The sequence below is a fragment of the Euprymna scolopes genome, chromosome 29 (assembly GCF_053919585.1).
Source record: "Euprymna scolopes isolate OS-2025 chromosome 29, ASM5391958v1, whole genome shotgun sequence".
In the NCBI taxonomy this organism is placed as follows: domain Eukaryota; kingdom Metazoa; phylum Mollusca; class Cephalopoda; order Sepiida; family Sepiolidae; genus Euprymna; species Euprymna scolopes.
The window spans coordinates 25,608,380-25,628,981 of record NC_136510.1 but is presented as its reverse complement, the minus strand read 5'-3'; the positions used below and the strand labels follow the sequence as shown (position 1 = coordinate 25,628,981).

Sequence of the window (20,602 nt, the reverse complement as noted above, 5' to 3'; positions counted from 1 at the left end):
AACGTTAATTATTTGACATTTCCCGCATCGGCATGCGTTACGTTCGGTTTTCGGTATAAAAAAAAAGCGAAACTCGACTCTAATCACTGGCCAAAAGCCAGTGGTCTCTAGAGAGCTGAGTAACGTTTAGTCAATGTCGACTTCGTCATATCAAACGGTAGCTTTCATTTTGAGACGAGACGCTCCCCCCTAATAAACAGGGACCAGGTTTTTAAAAACAAACAAACCGATTTATTGACCTCATTAAAAACTGTCCCGCACAAAATGCTAACTGCTGAATAGCTATCGCCGTCACGTCAATCAAAAACGCTCACCTGTTTTTTTTTTTTCACACTTTACTATTTTCCAACTGCGCGTCGTCAAGGCTTCATTTTTTTTTCACGGGCACCTGTTTTTTTTTCACATTTCGGGGTTTTTTCACGAACACCTACAAACACCCGGGCAACGCCGGGTACCCCTCGCTAGTCTATATACATAAAAGCGAAAATGTGTATATGTGTGTTTGTGTGTCTGCTAAAAACTTTCGACAGAAATGACAACAATTCACAAACTTGGTATCATATTGAAGACCCATCCTTCGCCCCAAAAATATCGAAAATTGGCCAAAAACGTTAATTTTTTTCACCCTGAAATCGACAATTTTCGACAGGGAGGGGTCAACAAAAATGGTCTTCTACGCATGCGCCAGATGACGTCATGACCTAATTTACTTTAAATAGTTTAAAAACTGAGCAAATTTCACGTACGTCGCGTTAGCTCAGTTGGTTAATGCGTTGGTTCATTATCTAAACGTTTTGGGTTCGAATCGTGGTGCGAGATGTCTTTCTTTTTTTTTTTCGATTTTTTAAATTTAAATATTGAACCAGTGTTATTTAAGCCATTTTTCACGTAACGTTCGTTTTTCTGGGTTTTTGTTTTTTACTTCGCTTATCCACCCCTGACCACACTCCCAAAAACACCCAGGTACCCACCGATTTTTTTAAATTTTAATATCAAAACAGGCTTATTTAAGCCATTTTTCACAAGTTCGTTTTTCTTCTTTTTTTTTTTTTTTTTTTTTTTTTTTTCGATTTTTACATTTAACATTGTTCGTTTGCCTTACATTATTTTTTTTTTGTGTTTTCTTTTGATGTTTTTATTACCCCCCCCGCTTAAGTTTTAACGTTTTCTTTTTTTACTTCGCTTATAAACAATGCTATCGTCATCGTCATTGTAACGCTCGCCGACTTCCATCTGCGCACCTGTCAATTTGGTTCTTACTTAAATAACTTCAAACATCTTTCAATAACTCATTCTGGCTGGCTGATTTTATTTTCAAACTTTGCCTCAGGGCCTTGGGTTCGATCCTACCAACTTTTACCCCCACGCCCACCCCGGTTTCTTTTTTATTTAACAGCACACACACCTCCAAACACCCCGGCCAACGCCGGGTACTCCCGCTAGTCTATATATATAAAAGCCAAAATGTTTGTATGTATGTGTGTTTGTGTGTCTGCTAAAAACTTTCGACAGACAGAACAAAAATTGAAAAACTTGGTATCATATTAAAGCACCATCCTTCGCCCAAAAAATATCGTAAAATTGGCCAAAAACGTTAATTTTTTCACCCTGAAATCAATAATTTTCTAGGGGGAGGGGGGGGGAGTCAACAAAAACCGTCCTCTCGTGACGAGATCGATTCTACGCATGCGTCAGATGACTACATGGCCTGATTTAGTTTAAATAGTTGAAGAACTGACTAAATTTCATGTACATTGTGTTAGCTCAGTTGGTTAGAGCGTTGGTTCATTGTCTAAACGTTTTTGGTTCGAATCGTGGTGTGAGATGTCTTCTTTTTTTTTTTTAAACCCCCCCCCCCCCTCCTCGGAGTTTTGATTTACCCAAAACCACACACACCTCAAAACACCCGGGTATTGCCGGGTACCCGCCAGCTAGTTTTGTCATAAAATACAACAGGAATTTAAGTTATTATAGGAATTACATGTTTTTTTTTCTTGCATGAACTGACATGTTTTTTTTTCTTTTATCTTTCCGTTTCTGTGCAGCATAGTTTGGCCATCCCTGTTCTATGTAAACGGATACTAATAAAATGTACGCAAATCCGATTTATCCTCGAGATTGGAAATGAAGATATAAATGTCAAAAGTAAAAGCTAGGTTACTACTGTACTGAAGCACCATGGAACTTCCTCCTTCAGAGGAAGTTCCATGGGACTATGAAAATCACAAGCGGTTCCCAGTCGCATGTATATCTCCACTAAAGGAGATAACAACATTAGGTTTTGCGGAGGTGAATATTTTTGCTGAAAGATATTGTCCGATTGAAAATTGATACTTTTAAACCGTATCCGCTACTGTTTCTGAGGATCGTTCATTTTCAAAAGAATCAGATGATTATTGCTGGCATTCATTTCTCTGGCATTTTTCATTATTGCTGGCATTCATTTCTCTGGCATTTTTCATTATTGCTGGCATTCATTTCTCTGGCATTTTTCATTATTGCTGGCATTCATTTCTCTGGCATTTTTCATTATTGCTGGCATTCATTTCTCTGGCATTCATTTCTCTGGCATTTTTCATTATTGCTGGCATTCATTTCTCTGGCATTTTTCATTATTGCTGGCATTCATTTCTCTGGCATTCATTTCTCTGGCATTTTTCATTATTGCTGGCATTCATTTCTCTGGCATTTTTCATTATTGCTGGCATTCATTTCTCTGGCATTTTTCATTATTGCTGGCATTCATTTCTCTGGCATTTTTCATTATTGCTGGCATTCATTTCTCTGGCATTTTTCTAGTTATAATTCGAAAGACATCGGGTACTTACATCAGGAACCACATGAAAGTTACCAACATTCTAAATGAAAGTGTTTCTGTGGAATGAACTGGACTCGAACTTGGTGCATCCAGATTGCTAGTCTGCATTGTTAACCACTTAGTCACTATCAACTCGCTGCTGCTGCTGCTGTTGCTTCCCATAGTTCTCACACACAGGAATTTTTTTTTTTTTTATGGGAATTGCTTTAGACAAGGCACTTGATGTAAGTAGCTTACAAGAGCAAAATATGATTATCGCAAAGATATAAGATATTTATTGGACTTTGCCTTGATAGGAGGAAAACAGTAAGCAGGAAGAGAGTTCCATAAACCTGCAATTCTTGGAAAGAAGCTGCTGGGATAAGTCGCTGTATTACAATGATGTATAAAAACAGCGAATTGATGGGAGACAACTAGACCAACGAGTCAAACGAGCTGGAACAAAGGAAGCAGGGAATAGATCGGACAATTCTGAAGAATATGTGCCATGATATTTATAGGAAAAAGATTTTATATTATATGCCATAATATTTATAGGAAAAAGATTTTATATTATATGCCATAATATTTATAGGAAAAAGATTTTATATTATATGCCATAATATTTATAGGAAAAAGATTTTATATTATGTGCCATAATATTTATAGGAAAAAGATTTTATATTATATGCCATAATATTTATAGGAAAAAGATTTTATATTATATGCCATAATATTTATAGGAAAAAGATTTTATATTATATGCCATAATATTTATAGGAAAAAGATTTTATATTATATGCCATAATATTTATAGGAAAAAGATTTTATATTATATGCCATAATATTTATAGGAAAAAGATTTTATATTATATGCCATAATATTTATAGGAAAAAGATTTTATATTATGTGCCATAATATTTATAGGAAAAAGATTTTATATTATATGCCATAATATTTATAGGAAAAAGATTTTATATTATATGCCATAATATTTATAGGAAAAAGATTTTATATTATATGCCATAATATTTATAGGAAAAAGATTTTATATTATATGCCATAATATTTATAGGAAAAAGATTTTATATTATGTGCCATAATATTTATAGGAAAAAGATTTTATATTATATGCCATAATATTTATAGGAAAAAGATTTTATATTATATGCCATAATATTTATAGGAAAAAGATTTTATATTATATGCCATAATATTTATAGGAAAAAGATTTTATATTATATGCCATAATATTTATAGGAAAAAGATTTTATATTATATGCCATAATATTTATAGGAAAAAGATTTTATATTATGTGCCATAATATTTATAGGAAAAAGATTTTATATTATATGCAATAATATTTATAGGAAAAAGATTTTATATTATGTGCCATAATATTTATAGGAAAAAGATTTTATATTATATGCCATAATATTTATAGGAAAAAGATTTTATATTATGTGCCATAATATTTATAGGACAAAGATTTTATATTATATGCCATAATATTTATAGGAAAAAGATTTTATATTATGTGCCATAATATTTATAGGAAAAAGATTTTATATTATTTATAGAAAAGACTGAGACTAACAACATCACGTCCGTGAGAAGTTTTATGAGGTTTAAGTGCTGGAAAAAGTAATGCTCATCTTCTTTCTATGTGAGACTTGGAACTTTTTGAACGGACGACATATGCAACGAACTGATGATAATGAGATTCATTTGTTCCTCATTAAAGAGTACTCATGCTTAACGTAGCATAAGCAATCAGTTGAGACGTGACACGAACAGTCTTTGTATTCAGATTAAAAAAAAAAAAAAATTATCTCCGTCACCTGTCTACGCATGACAATGCATTGATTAAAAAACTAAATATCAAATCCGATGGTCATCGAATTTATATATGTAAGATAGCACTAACATACACATACAGCACTAATTATATATAAATACGGCGGGATACGGCGGGAGAGGGAGCATCAGTATTAATCTCTTTCTTTTCCTGCCTCACTCTCTCTCTCTCTCTCTCTCTCTATATATATATATATATATATATATATATATATATATATATATATAGCATGTTAGGAGGCGATGAAAAAATCCAATAAAGTGCTCGATCGTGGATGTGAGAGCTGAAGATACGATACTTATTACAACACTATATATTCACTGCCAAAGAAGATCTTGGTATGGCTAACCTACACTGACTTGTACGAAGAATGGGGCACCTTCTGCAAGTGATGTTACCTTAAGTAAACAGCACAAACCTGGGTACTCTACCAGACTAGATGTATTTTTTTCCTGGAATCTGGTAAGATTAAGAGGCCACAAGAAATGTATATTATCACATATTTAAATGGTCAATTGGGGAGAAGAAAAATTACGTTCTCAACTTCTTTACTAATTCTGTGTTTGAGAGATGGTTACAGAACTGTTGCAAAATTTTTGACTCTTAATGGGGTATGATCCATTGCAGTTCGGAGATTCTATTTATAAACGCTGCTGCTAGGAACTGGCAAATCAAATTAATTCATGATCTGCTACCAACCAATCAGAAACCAGGATTGCTCCATAAAAATTAAAACTTTTTTTTTAGCAACTTTGTATATGTTTTTTTCGTGTCAACACGGGGAAGAATCTTTTCCTCTTTGGCTACAAAATTATAAATTCAGGAACCTGTACAGAACAGCTGTTCACTGAGAACTCGTCATCTCCAGAATTTGTATAGGAGAACGAACCATCGGAAACTGTTCTAAAACTAAAGATGGCTTCCAGCTCAAGAAGAACATTCAAATATCTATGTATCTTATAGATAAATATTTTTTTTTTTTTTTTTTTTTTTTTTATTACATTTTCACCCCAAACAAGGCACGTTGCCACTTTAATGTAGGGGGCTAATATCAGGGACATAAGTTACAGGGGTACTGTGTAGGGAGTTGGGCAGCAAGATGTCTGTTCACGTTACACTTGAACTTCTGCATGTCAGTACAGTTGGAGAAGCAGGGAGCCGGAAGGGAATTCCAGATAAAAGAACAGAATCAATGGAAAGAACTTTCTCATGTAAGTCTGCAATGTTCAACTTGAATGCCTCGTAGACAATATTCGAGTGTCTCGTGTCTCGCAGGACAATCTGGCATGAATATACTTTTCCCTACAAGTAAATCCTGACCAAATATTCAAAATCAGATTTCGTATTCGCAGGCCAAATAATATCTCCTCAATATGGATAACCACACTTGTCCTATTTATTTATTGTTGACTGTTATTTCCATCTTTCAATTATTGTTTCACAACGTTTCGGCCAACTATTCCTCAGCAATTACTGCAAAAACATGGTGAGACGACACCAACTATGGAAGGCAGTAATTGCTGAGGATGCAGTTAGGAGATTCGGAGTCCCTATCCCGTCGCAGTTACCACCTGACGAAGGCCAGAGGAATAGTTGGTCGAAACGTCGTGAAACAACAATTAAAAGATGAGGATAACAGTCTGCAATAAATAATACAAATTATTCATCTCAATAATGAATTCCAATTAAAAAACTTGTCCTGTAATCCAGTAAAACCAAGAGACCAAAAGGAAAAACATACGAAATAGCTGTAAATGTCCTCGCAATTATTGAATCCTTTCTTTTTTTTTTTTTTTTTTTTTTTTTTTTTTTACAAAGGCATCACCACATTATCAAGGCCCAGAGGCCACTCAAGGATAAGGGTTAAAGAGTGTACAGTAGAAGTTGGTCAATATAGTAATCATTAGTAATGAAAATTTGGTAAATTTAATAACTTATATGGAACGGCTCATCAAGAACTTATTTACTTTAGACTTGAACAAAACCATATTGTAGTCAGCCGGAAAGCAGGAAAACGGAAGACAATTCCACAGGCGTGCAGTTCTAAGAAAGAAGCTTTGTTCATGGAATCTACGTTTAGGTTTAGGCACAGATAAAGAGTGGGGGAAATTATTGATAGTGTTTACAGCTAGACGAGTGTTTCTTGTGAAAGTTTGGCGAGGGGGGACCATAGATTGAAGCTCAGTTGAACACTTTCCATGAAAATAACGATACATCAGAGACAAACTCGCAACATCTCTTCTGTGAGATAGAGGTTGCAAGGAGGAGAAAAGGACATCTCCTACGAGGCTACGAAGTCTATTTTGAACTCTATCAAGGCAGGACAAGTTCTTTCTAGCAGCTCCTGCCCAGATGTGGCAACAGTATTCCATCCTTGGACGTACCTGGCTCTTATATAGATAGAGAATAGCATCAGCAGTGAGATATCTACTGGATCGATAGAAAGATCCCACCATTTTTCCAGCGGCCTTGGCAACAGATTTGATATACGTGTTCCATTTAAGATCAGGAGTAATGGTCAAGCCCAGAAGCTTGTCAAAACTTGAGGCCTCCTGAAGACGAGAGCCATTCATTTCAATTGATGACAAATGTGGATTAGAATGTTGATGATGTAAAGAGAGAAGCTTGGTTTTAGATGCATTAAAAGTAACCAGCCACTCCTTTCCCCATTGTACTACGTGCTCAAGATCAGAGGAGAGAGAATTGGAGAGAACTTGCTCGTTTACTGTCTTAGATGTGGTACCATAAATGGTAGTGTCGTCAGCATAAATGTCTACAAATGATGTAAGGATATGATTTGGAAGATCATTAATGTAGATCAGGAAAAGAGTTGGGCCCAGGATGGATCCCTGAGGGACACCGGCATTAATATTGTGAGCTTCTGATTTTTGCCCCTCAACTACTACTCTTATGAATCTATCAGAAAGAAATGATTTAATAATTGAGAAGACTTTTCCAGCTATACCATAGCTAGCGATCTTATGAAGTAAACCTTTATGCCATACCCTATCAAAGGCTTTAGATATGTCAAGAGCAATTGCCCTAGAAAGATTGCCACCGTCGAGAGATTTGCTAATCCTATGCGATATAACTGTAAGGACATCTGCTGTAGATCTAGCAGAACGGAAACCATATTGAGTGTCACTTAGAAGGTTATTTTTGTTGAGATGTTTGATTACTTCTGTATTTAATACAGATTCTAGCAACTTACTCATGACGCACAGGAGACTTATTGGCCTGTACTGAGAGGGGGATGAGCGATCACCTGAATTCTTAAATACAGGGCATACTGATGAGATTTTCCAGGGAGATGGGAAACTATTCTCCTTAAGACAACGTTTAAACAGTTTTGTAAGTATGGGCGCTAGTTCAGGTTGAAGTTTTTTGAGTACTATAATTGGAATACCATCAGGGCCAGTTGCTTTACTGGAATCAAGGTTTTTGATTAGCTTGGCAACATCACGTACAGATATACGTATATCACATAGCGTGTTTTCTGATACAAGAGGAAATATTGGGGGTTGGCGGTCTTGGTCGCAAAGGGTAGAATTAGCTGCAAAGTTCTTGACAAAGAGTTTGGCTTTGTCTGATGCTGACGAGATTACCTCAGATCCATTGATAATAGTTGGGATGGAGCACACGCTTCTGTTCAGGATTCTGTTTGCTATTTGCCAAAACTGGTGGGAACCAAGCCGCTGCTCAGCTACTTTGGACTTAACAGATTGAGCATACAACTCTCTTGCGTTCCTTATTACTTTCTTACAATGGTTGCTGGCAGTCCTGAAAACGGCTTTAGTTTCCATACATCTATTACGTTTGAAGCAGTGGAAAAAGTGATTTCTGTGCGCAATGGCAGCAGCACATTCTGGAGAGAACCATGGCTGGCTGTTAGGTTTTTGCTGAAATTTTTTAGAGGGTATGAAATGGTCAATACCTACAATTAACCATTCAGTTAGGTCTAATACTATAGAGGACACATCCTTTTTAAACATGGAATGCAGAGGTAGATCAGATATAAATGTACGGAAGCTATCCCAGTCAGCCTTAGTGTATCGATATACTGTACGATGAAGAGGTACGTCTGGGGACTTATTACATTTCATTTTTATCTTAATTGATACAACAGAGTGGTCGGAAGATCCAAGAGGCGACAGAACAGAAACTGAACATAGTTCAGGGCAAGTTGTGAGAAAAAGGTCTAGTAGGCTCGCATACTGGCCGTCATTATCGGGCACACGGGTAGGTTCCTGAACAATCTGAGTGAGGTCATAGGCAATGGAGAAATCATGACAGAACCTCCCCTCATCATCGGTCTTGTTTGAGTGGGTCAACCATTCGACGTTGTGAACATTGAAGTCTCCACATACGTGAATGTTAGCTGAAGGATAAGTAGAAAGGACTTGGTCAATTTTCTCAGATATGCTTTGAAAGATAGTAACTCCGCTGTTGTGGGGGCGATAGAGAGTAAATATAAATGCAGTAGTGTGAGCTAAAGCAACCCGGAAGCACATATAAGGTAAGTTAGGATCTTCCCTGGAGATGTCCCTCCCACATGGAAAGCTATCTTTAATATAGGCACATATTCCATGCCCATGGCGATCTTGGGGGTCAGATTTAGAAGTTAAGTTAGAGTATCCTGTAATTGCAAACTCATCAAGGGAAATAGCCTGTCCAATGCCAGTTTCACTTAAAAATAAAAGGTCTGGTTTAGTCTCCTGTAATTGGGTTTCAACCTCTGGAAGGTTAGAACGTAGACCCCTGATGTTGGAGAAGGAGACATGGTAGTAGGGGTCTACGTTGGAAGTTGGAGAACCGGGTTTAATCGTGTATTTTTTCTTGAAACTTGTCATGATGAAATTTTGGAATTTGTGGACTAGGTCGTCAGATTTACTTAGAGCAGGACAGAGAGGGGAAACTAAGAGAGAAAAAGAAACGAAGAATTTTTTTTTTTTTTTGTACCACATGATAAGGTAAAGCCGTAACAATTACCCACTAGTATGGCATCGAGAGGCCCCACCAGAAGCTACTGCATGGTCCAGATTCCATTCACCAAATGGCAATACAGCAGCCCCAGTACTTTGCACCTGCTGATAGGACAGCCTCCTTAGTGGTTAATCCAAGGTTCGGGTCCCTGACTATCAGGCGGATAACGTCAGCCCAGACAAAACGTTTACCTCCAGCACCCTTACTAGTGACATGGCTACAAGGATAGACATAGAAACAGAAAATTTCCACCAACTCTGCCAACTGTTCGCGCAAAAATACTGCCAACCTAGAAAACAGCTTTTTCTTCTCCCTTTGTCAGAAAAATCACTCATTTAAAAATGAGGACTGAGGGACAAATAAGAAGAAGCGAGAGTAACAGGAGCTGCCGATAACGCATCCACAATGCGTTTTCTACTCTCCATTAAAAAAATAAAAATAAAAAATAAAAAAAAAATAAAAAAAAATAAAAAAATAGCTATTAAGTATTGTACTTAATAAAAGTCCAACGGACCTGTTTAAGGGAAAGTATGGTGATAGATTCCCCTCCCACGAACTAAAAATGAGTACAATTAGGTAATCTATTTTTGCAATCAACTCGGTAGATAAATAAACATTTATGGACGAGAAAAAAAAAAAAAAAAAAAAAAAAAAAAAAATTAAAGCTAGCATTTAATACAACAGAAATACATAAATTAAATACTGAAATAAAATGTAGTTATTAATATTTGAATCTTAAAATAAAAAGTGCGAATTAATAGAGAAAATCACTTATCACAACAACGCATTCCGTCTCCAAACTAGTGAAGAATTTAACTTTTAATAGCGTTCAGAAGATTTTTTTTTTTAAATTAACCGTTAAGAGAAAGCGTGATTTTATTCTGAACTTTAACTAATCACGTTTTAAGCAACTTATGATATAAAACAAAATCGGATGGGGGGGGGGGGGTTTCTTCCGAAGGTTAGTTGGTGACGTTATAAGTAATTGCGAGATAAGATGGGAGCCAGAAATTAGGGGTGGGGGACTGAAAATGATAATATAATGGATTGATTATACAATATTTAAGATCAACTTGGTAGATAAACATTTATGGACGATAAAAAAAAAAAAAAAAAAAAATTAAAGCTAGCATTTAATACAACAGAAATACATAAATTAAATACTGAAATAAAATGTAGTTATTAATATTTGAATCTTAACATAAAAAGTGCGAATTAATAGAGAAAATCACTTATCACAACAACGCATTCCGTCTCCAAACTAGTGAAGAATTTAACTTTTAATAGCGTTCAGAAGATTTTTTTTTTTAAATTAACCGTTAAGAGAAAGCGTGATTTTATTCTGAACTTTAACTAATCACGTTTTAAGCAACTTATGATATAAAACAAAATCGGATGGGGGGGGGGGGTTTCTTCCGAAGGTTAGTTCTTTCTGATAATTCCTTTTCACTTTCAAAAGCAGTTGATTTTTTTTTTGTTTTTGTTTTTTTTTTTTGCTTAATTATCCACTTTATATTTGACTAGCAGAGTTAACCAACATTACCTGGGTCAAAAATGTAATATGTATCTATTAACACTTCTATCGCTTTCCCTCTTTCTTATTCACGCAGTCCATTCCTTTCTCTGGACACACACACACTCACATTAGACACTATCCTTGAGACTCTCTCTGTACAGCAGTTCTTCAGGACAACCTGGTATGAGGGTACTTTTCCCTACAAGTAAACCCCGACGAAATATTCAAAATAACATAGTATTCGCGGCTCAAATAAGTATGGTTTACCCACACTTGTTTTTACGAGGAATCGTGCACCTTCTCCAAGTGATGTTACCTCAAGTAAAAGCATGAAGCTGGATACTTCACCAGACTAGATGAATTCTTGTCCTGGAATCCAGTATGGAAAAACATACTATAACATTTTAAAATGGTCTGTTGAGGGAAATAATGTTTTCAACTTCTTTATTAACTCTGGTGACAAAAAACACCTGTCTATCTGAAACCACTATCAATAATTTCTCCCACTCTCTATCTGTGCCTAAATGTAAATGTGGATTCCATGAACAAAGTTTCTTTCTTAGAACTACACGCCTATGGAACTCTCTTCCATTGCCTGCTTTTCAGCTGACTACAATGTGGTAATCTTCAAGTCCAATGTAAATAAGTTCTTAATGAGCCATCCCCTTAAGTAATCCAATTTACAAAATTCCCACTACTAACGATTACTATGATATTGTCCCAATGACTACCGTGTCCCCATCCTCGAGTGGCCTCTGGGCCTTGATAAGTGGTGACTACTTTGAAAAAAAAGCAATAATTTTTTAATTTTCTTTTTTACATTTATGTACTAATAGATACACATTGGTCTTTATTATAGAGTGGAAGATGGACTCTGTTATGATGGACACTTGTTCATCAGTCGAGTTGTGTGTCTCTGTAGAAATAGCCGAGTTGGTTAACATTTTAAGAGCGAATCGAAAAATCGGCCAATATTTTCTGGAAAATTTAAGGCGTACAGTGTGATACAGAACTCTGGTGTTACATGAGTCTGATTTGATGTAAAACTCTGTGGAATGTTTATTTTAGAGCCTTTTTTTTTCTTTCTTTTTTTTTTTTAATGATGTTTAAACAATGGTTCCTTTCTCTCTATCTCTCTCACTCTCTCTTCTTTTCTATTTCTACCTGTCCATCTTCCCTTGTTCACTGTGTTTAACTATTTTCTTCCTCTCGCTCTCTCTCTTCCCTCTTCTTCTACAGTTTCTCTTTCTCCCCACACTCTCTCTTTCTTTTACGCTCTATCTATCCGTCGCCTATTATTCTCCCTGGTGTTACCAGATTAGACTGTTTGACCTAAAATGCACCAAACATTGGTGTTATTGTTTTTTTGCCTTTCCCTTTGCAAAAACTCAATCATGTTCTGCAAAGTCAAAAACAAAAACAACAGTTTTCCTTTACAAAAGAACCAAACCAAACCAAACACCATGAATAAATATTTGAAGATATAAAGAACTTGAAGCATAAAAACATTTTCATGAAATAACTGCATTAGACATTAAATAACCCCAAAAGGGTTGATATGCCATAAAACAACCAAACCAAATATCATAAATATTTGAACTTGAAGCGTGAAACTTTTTTCCAAAATGAATGGATTTAGCATTAAATAACCCAAGAAGAGTTGATATGCCATAAAACAAAATAAATAAATTCCTCTCTCTCTCCTTACATACTGATGGTTCCTCTCTCTCTCCTCGCATACTGATGGTTCCTCTCTCTCTCTCTCTCCTCGCATACTGATGGTTCCTCTCTCTCTCCTCACATACTGATGGTTCCGAAACATGGATACTTTCCAAAACATTGGAAACACATGCCTGAATGGTGCATGTACCCGCCTTCTCATGAGATCTCAAAACCTCTCATGGAAGACCCATCCGACCAAACAACAGATCTATGGTGAACTTCCATTTGCATCATCTATTATCAGAGCAAGACGTGTTCGGTTGGCAGGTTATTGATCTAGTGCAGTTATTCCTTCCTATGTATGTGGAAACCCTGCTGCCCACTCCAGAAGCAGAATGCTCGCATACCCAGATGTCATTGCAAGGAATGCCAATGTTGAGAGGTGGGGCCTGAAAGCAGTCATGTGGGACCGTGATATCTGGCATGAATATGTGAAGTGCATCATCTCGACGATCGGTCAAAAGCTCACGATAACTGTTCAACTATTCTCTCTTCATATTACTCTCTATCGTTTGCTATAATAACCACCGATTCACATGCTCTCCGTTCTTTCTTTCTCCTTTGTATAATTTCTTTTCACTGTACTATACAAGCTCATAATACCAATTCCACTGGTCTATTTTATGTTAACTCATTAAAATAATAATGATAGAATAATATTTCTAAACAAGAAAATTACTATATTATTTAATTGGAATTCATTATTGAGATGAGTATTATTTATTTATTTATTTATTGCGGACTATTATCCTCATCTTTCTTAGATGTTGTTTCACATGTTTCAGCTAACTATTCCTCTGGCCTTCGTCAGGTGGTAACCGCGACGGGATCGGAACTCCGAATCTCCTAACTGCATTCTTAACAATTACTGCCTTCCATAGTTGTTGTCGTCTCACCACGTTTTGGCCAAGTAAGCCTCTGGCCGGCTTTGGGTAGGATTGAAACCGCTATCTTCAGACAGTTCTCACCTTTGGGGCCCATGGTGTAGTGGACAGAGACGTTGAATCTCTACGGTTCCAGGTGAGAATTTTCTGAAGATAGCGGTTTCAATCCTTCCCAAAGCTGGCCAGAGGCTTACTTGGCCAAAAATACACATAATAAAATGTTTTCTTTTGGTTCAGAAGCACAAAAAAAAAAAAAAAAAAAAAAAAAAACGTAATAATTGACTTTTACCTTTAGAAATGTTCATTTCTTTATCTGCTTAAAATTGTATTAAAAATTTGAAGTTGTACAATAGTGAATCCAAGTCGGTCACAACTCCTAGGAGAACCTATCCCAAGACAGATGGAATATTGCAAAGGGATCATGATTGCTGAATCGGCACATATTGAGGAATGCAAGAGTAAAAGACACATTACCTGAAAGTACTTCATTTAAACTCCTCGGCCTAACATTCACAGGGAACATGAGTTGGAACAGATACATTGAGAGCATGGCTACTGTGAAGAAGGTGGGCTCTCTCTACCATGCTAGAAAGCTACTTATGCCTAAAATTGGAAGCAAACTAATAAGTTTCCTAACAAAGGATTTGCGATTAAAAGATTTTTTTTTTTTTATAAACTTTTAATGATTGAAAAACTCCCAAGACTATATATATATATATATATATATATATATATATATATATACACACACACACGAGGGGTGTGCAATAAGTAATGCCCCTGACCCACTTCCCATAGAGTAGAGCAACGAAACTTGGCACAGTTATTAGTCTTTCTCTACATAAGAACCACCCAGAGTTATGCATTTCTCCCATTTCCCATTGTTTGATGCAGCTCTGGAGACCATTTTTGTAGAACACCCCAGGTTGGTCCTCCAACCACGACATAACTTCAGAAATCAAGGCTGCATCATGTGGGAAACGCTTTCCTTTCAAAAATAACTTCATGGCTGGGAAGAGGTGAAAGTCAGAGGGTGCAAGGTCAGGAGAGTAGGGAGGATGGGGAAGGATTTCATAACCACACGCCCGTGCTTCTGATCTGGCGACATGCGAGTTGTCCTGCAGGAGGAGGGTACCTTTGCTGATCTTGCCCCGCCTCTTGATTTTGATAGCTTCCCTTAATTTCCTCAAAAGTGAAGCATAATAGGCTCCTGTAATTGTGGTACCCTTTGCGAGGAAATCTGTCATCACTACTCCATCCTGGTCCCAGGAGACTCTGAGCGTGACCTTGCCAGCGGAGGGCTGCACCCTTGCCTTCTTTGGAGGTGGTGAGTCCAAGTGCTTCCACTGCATTGACTGGGCTTTGGTCTCTGAATCATAGTGATGGACCCAGGTTTCATCCTGTGTAATCAGTCTTTTGAAAAACTTTGACTCATCTTCTTGGCACATCTCCAAATTCATCCTCTAGCACTCAACGCGTTCTCGCTTCTGGAATAGTGTGAGCAACGTGGGAATTCATCTGGCAGACACCTTATGCATATGCAAATGGTCATGAATGATAGTTTCCACAGACCGTGTACTAATCTTGACATCTTGGGCTATTTGGCGAATAGTAATGTGCCGATCTTCCAAAATGGCAGCTTCAACTTGACGGACAGATGCCTCATCAATGGCAGAAGGGGGGGGGGCGACCAGGTCTGGGAGCTGTTTCCACGGACTTCCGCCCATGTTTGAATTCACGATGCTAGCGTTTTACAAGGTCATATGATGGGGCATTATCACTATAAGTTTTTCATTTCATCCTACGCATGCGCCAGATGACGTCATGACCTGATTTACTTTAAATAGTTGAAAAACTGAGCAATTTCACGTACGTCGCGTTAGGTCACTTGATTAGCGCGTTGGTTCATTATCTAAAGGTTTTGGGTTCAAATCGTGGTGTGAGATATCTTCTTTTTTTTTTTTTTTTAAATTTAAATATTGAACCAGTGTTATTGAAGCCATTTTTCACGAAACGTTCGTTTTTCTTCTTTTTTTTATTTCGCTTATCCACCCCCGACCACACACCCAAAAACAACCAGGTACCCACCGATTTTTTTTTAATTTTAATATCGAAACAGGCTTATTTAAGCCATTCTTCACGTGTTCGTTTTTCTATTTTCATCATTCGTATGCCTTACGTTAGTTTTTTTGCGTTTTTTTTTCGATGTTTTGATTACACCCCCGCCTATTTTTACTTCGCTTATAACAAACAAACCTGGTCAATGACGTCGTCATTGTCGTAACGCTCGACAACTTCCGGGTACGCACCTGTCAATTTGGTTCTTACTTAAATAAATTCAAACATCTTTCACTAAACTCATTCTGGCTGGCCGATTTTATTTTCAAACTTCGCCTCAGGGCTTCGGGTTCGATCCTAAAGGGTTCTTTTTTATTTAACGCCACACACACCTACAAATACCCGGGCAACGCCGGGCACCCCTGCTAGTCCATATATAAACGCGAAAATGTGTGTTTTTGTGTGTGTGTGTATGCATTTTTTGTGTATGTCCGCAAAAGGCTTTTTTTTTTGCCGGGATTCTCGGAGGGTGGGGTACTATTTCTCATAACTTTTTATAAGCTATCGAGATCATAATATGTAACACTTATGAAACGACATCGTAAAAATCTTTTATTTCAGCGACTTTTATTTTACAAAATTCGCGCTGTGAATTCGTTTTCTCTCTACTGCTCCTCCTGCAGCTGCTTTGGCATGAGATTTGATCCAGAAAACCACCTGGGTTTATAAACACTTATTTTCAACTCCTCTAAAGTTACTGTCTTCGCGGTGTCGTGTTATGTCATCAGACTATTAACCTCAAGGCTTTGGGTTCGAGCCTACCTTCGTTCTAAAAATTCTTTTTTGTTTTTGTTCGTTTTTTGAATATTTAAACACGGTTATTACTTCACTTATTCTTTTGTTTTGATTTATCCCCCCCCCACCAACACACATCCTTAAACACCCGGGCAACGCCAGGTACCCCCGCTAGTCTATAATATAAATCTCACCTGTCTGTTTAAATGTATGTTTGTATGTCTGCCTAAAACTTTCGGCAGAGGCGACGGATTTTCACAAGATCTGTATAGTTTTTAAGCTCGCTCCTTCAGACAACAAATATCGAAAAATTGGCTAAAAACATTAGTTCCTTCACCCTCAACTGGGCACTTTTCTACAGTTTCGAGCCTGCCTGCCTATTACCACTGTTTCTTTTTTTTTTTTTTTCCCCAACACACACCTCCAAACGCCCGGGCAACGCCGGGCACGTTTACAATAAAAACAAATCTTTCCAAAAAATTTTTTTTCTTTTATATACATATAACAATTTTAAATAGCATTTTCATCAGATTGCAATGCTTATGTTTGAAATTGCATTTTCATCGGTCTGTCATGCTTATGTTTAAAATATTTTCTTTGATCCACCATTCTTAAGTTTTAAATATCGTTTTCTTTGGTCCATCATGCTTAAGTTTGAAATATTATTTTCTTTGGTCTATCATGCTTAAGTTTGAAATATCATTTTCTTTGGTCTATCATGCTTAAGTTTGAAATATCATTTTCTTTGGTCTATCATGCTTAAGTTTGAAATATCATTTTAGTCAGTCTGTTATACTTATGTTTGTAATATCATTTTTGCTGGGCTGTCACGCTTAAGTTTAAAATAGCATCTTCATTGCTTTAATACTCAGATTGAATAGACGCATCTTGCCAGCATCTGTTCTTGTTTGTTTTTTATTTAACAATATTATAATTTGCATTTTCATCCTTATCTTCATTGTCATATCGCGCTGACATATAATAATATCATTTTATCGACTCCATGTCCTTGGCTGGAGTTCAACGTTACATAAATCAAAGAATTAATAGATCAAGTAAAGATTAGATACCCCGGTAGCAGAAGACAAAGATAGGCGCACATTTCAAGTGACACCAGTTGTTCGACATTACCGTTGGTTGTTTGTAAACACATCAAATAGCAGACATGTTCATCTGTTCGCGAGCTACATTTTTTAAAATTATATTTACAAAACTTTTTACGATTTAAAAGAAAAAATATATATTTACGAAACATTTTCTTTAATATTAAATATTTACAAAACTTTTAAGGATTAAATAAAAAAAAACTTTTTTCTATTTACGCAAAACTTTTTCATGTAAGTGATAAAACGAACGTATTTAAACAAAATATATTTGAATAAATAGGTGTCTTTCTGGGTGAGTTCTTTTTATATATTCACAGAACTTTTTAGTAAAACTATTAATAATAATATAAATAAATGGTAAATTTTTACGACGTGCCCCAGCATATTATACACACTCCAACCTCCCTATGTTAAGAATAGCTTTCGGAATAACACGCCCAACCTCAAAAGCCATTCTTAACATGGGGAGGTTGGGAGGTGTTTATTCCGAAAGCCGTTCTTAACATGGGGTGGTTGGAGTATGTTTATACTACGCTGAGGCAGGGCGTAAAATAATACCAAATAAATGAATAAATAAACCGACGTTGTAACTGAGAATTTTGGATGATGTCAATTAAAAAATACATAATTTTAAAAATATTTAAATGAAATTATTATAACCAAACTTTTTAATGGCAGAAACAAATATAAAATAACTAACTTGTTCGGATTTTTGCGACCAAGATTATTTTTTATGTACAGTGTGTGTGTGTGTGTGTGTGTGTGTTTATCTTTTTTTGTGCATTTTTAATACAATTCAATATTTATTTAAAGTGTGATGTATGTAGGTGGTCAGTGAAAGGAGAAATTCTTCTAAACCGAGGCAATTTTTATGCATAATAAAATCACAAGTATAAACAATCGAGATTTTAAAAAATATATTTTATTCACATATCTTTTATAACTTTTATTTTTATAAAGATGAAGGGTAGTATCACAAGCTACAAATCTTTTTATAATTTTCATTTTTATTAAAAAAAAAAAAAAAAAAAACTTGCTATTTGCTTAATTAAGTACAAGTAAGTTTAGCATCCGAAATTTTCAGTTTCTAATGTTTTGTAATTAATATAGTTTTTTTTTTTTTTTTTATTATAATTATTATTATTATTAGTTTTATTAAAGTTCTGTAAATATATTAAAAAACGTACTCAGAAAGACACCCATTTATTTTAATATATTTTGTTAAATTTACGTTCGTTTTGTTACTTACATAAAAAGTTTTGTGTAAATAGAAAGTTTTTTTTTTTTTAATCCTTAAAAGTTTTGTAAATATGTAATATTAAAGAAAATCTTTTGTAAATATATATTTTTTCTTTTAAATCGTAAAAAGTTTTCACAAACATTTGACTATGTCTATTTGACGTGTTTACAAGCAACCAACGGCAATGTCAAGGGTGAACAACTGGTGTCATTTGAAATGTGCGCCTATCTTTGTCTTCTGCTACCGGCGTATCTAATCTTTACTTGATCCAAATTAATAAATATGTTGTCTCCTCAGATTACACGAAGATTCCATCCAGAGGAGGAAGAATAGGAGGAGCAATGCTATAAGTTTCTGCCATAACATGACAAAGCTCATGTAGACATTTTGTCTCTGACAATCATTGATGCTTCCACCGATCTCTCTGCCTCTCAACATTTGTAACGTTCTGTGAGTTGGTTTTTCTCTTAATGGAGATCTTATCAAAGTGTCCTGTCTGATCATTAATGCAGACCCATTAGTCAAACGAGTTGCATCTTTATTGAATTGATGCACGCTCGACTGATAATTTACTTAAATTACTGGAAATACATTTTTGTGCGAATCAATAATCGGCCATGCTGCCACTCCTAGATTCAGCACTCTACCCTAACCTACCCTACACATCAACCACGGCTTTAGATTCATCAGCTAAAACAATAAACTCTTTCTGAAAAGATAAAATGGTCTAAGTTTTGAAATGGAAAATGGTCTCCAAACTGTTAAAAAGGCTTGACTCCAACTTTTGAACTGTTAAAAAGGCTTGACTCCAACTTTTGAACTGTTAAAAAGGCTCGACTCCAGCTTTTGAACTGTTAAAAAGGCTTGACTCCAGCTTTTGAACTGTTAAAAAGGCTTGACTCCAGCTTTTGAACTGTTAAAAAGGCTTGACTCCAGCTTTTGAACTGTTAAAAAGGCTTGACTCCAGCTTTTGAACTGTTAAAAAGGCTTGACTCCAACTTTTGAACTGTTAAAAACGCTTGACTCCAACTTTTGAACTCTGAAAAACGTCTAGCTCCAAGAAAATGGGTGGCAGGGGATGGAAAAAGTAAGGAAAGACTAGCAATATATCTCTTGGGAAAAAGGGGCTTTAGAGAAGAGATCATCCTCACTAAATTGTGAAGTCAATTTTGTATTCTGTCACGTCAAAGTAGAGTGCACCAAGAGGCACGTATACGATTTGAACTAATACTCCCTTTTATTTTAGTTGGCAGTTAGAATCCACGACTCTCAATTGTACAGAAATATGTAGATGATCCATCGAGAAGCATATCAATCTGTTTTTTTTTGTTTTTTTTGCAGTAAATAAAAAAAAAATGTAATAAATTGTTTTTATCGTCTTTTCTTTCTTTGTTGCTTGCAGCTCGTCCATCAAGATGAAGGCTGCATTATCATGTCCATTTCTGACGAAGATTCCGATGAATTTAGTGCGTCAGTGTGCTCCGCAAGTGCTAAGTTATATTGACCGGTGTCCCGTTATGGGCCATGCTGTGCGTTACTCTTCAAGCCATCAGAGTGAAACTAAGGACACTTTAGCTGAAGGTAAGACTTTTTTATTTCCTTTAAAATCATGTATAGAAATTGTATGCCGACATTCAAGGT

The 20,602-nt window shown here is 36.0% G+C and overlaps 1 protein-coding gene across 13 annotated transcripts in view; it reads left to right on the top strand.

Moving 5' to 3' along the window:
- LOC145252556 (5-aminolevulinate synthase, erythroid-specific, mitochondrial-like) overlaps positions 1 to 20,602 on the top strand; it is a 232,690-nt gene that overhangs the window by 174,860 nt on the left and 37,228 nt on the right. For all 13 annotated transcript variants that reach the window (XM_080112112.1, XM_080112119.1, XM_080112111.1 and 10 more), the window contains one exon: positions 20,364 to 20,542. In XM_080112112.1, the coding sequence (XP_079968238.1) occupies positions 20,377 to 20,542 (166 nt within the window). In that variant the 5' untranslated portion in view covers positions 20,364 to 20,376. The remainder of the gene's footprint in view (positions 1 to 20,363; positions 20,543 to 20,602) is intronic.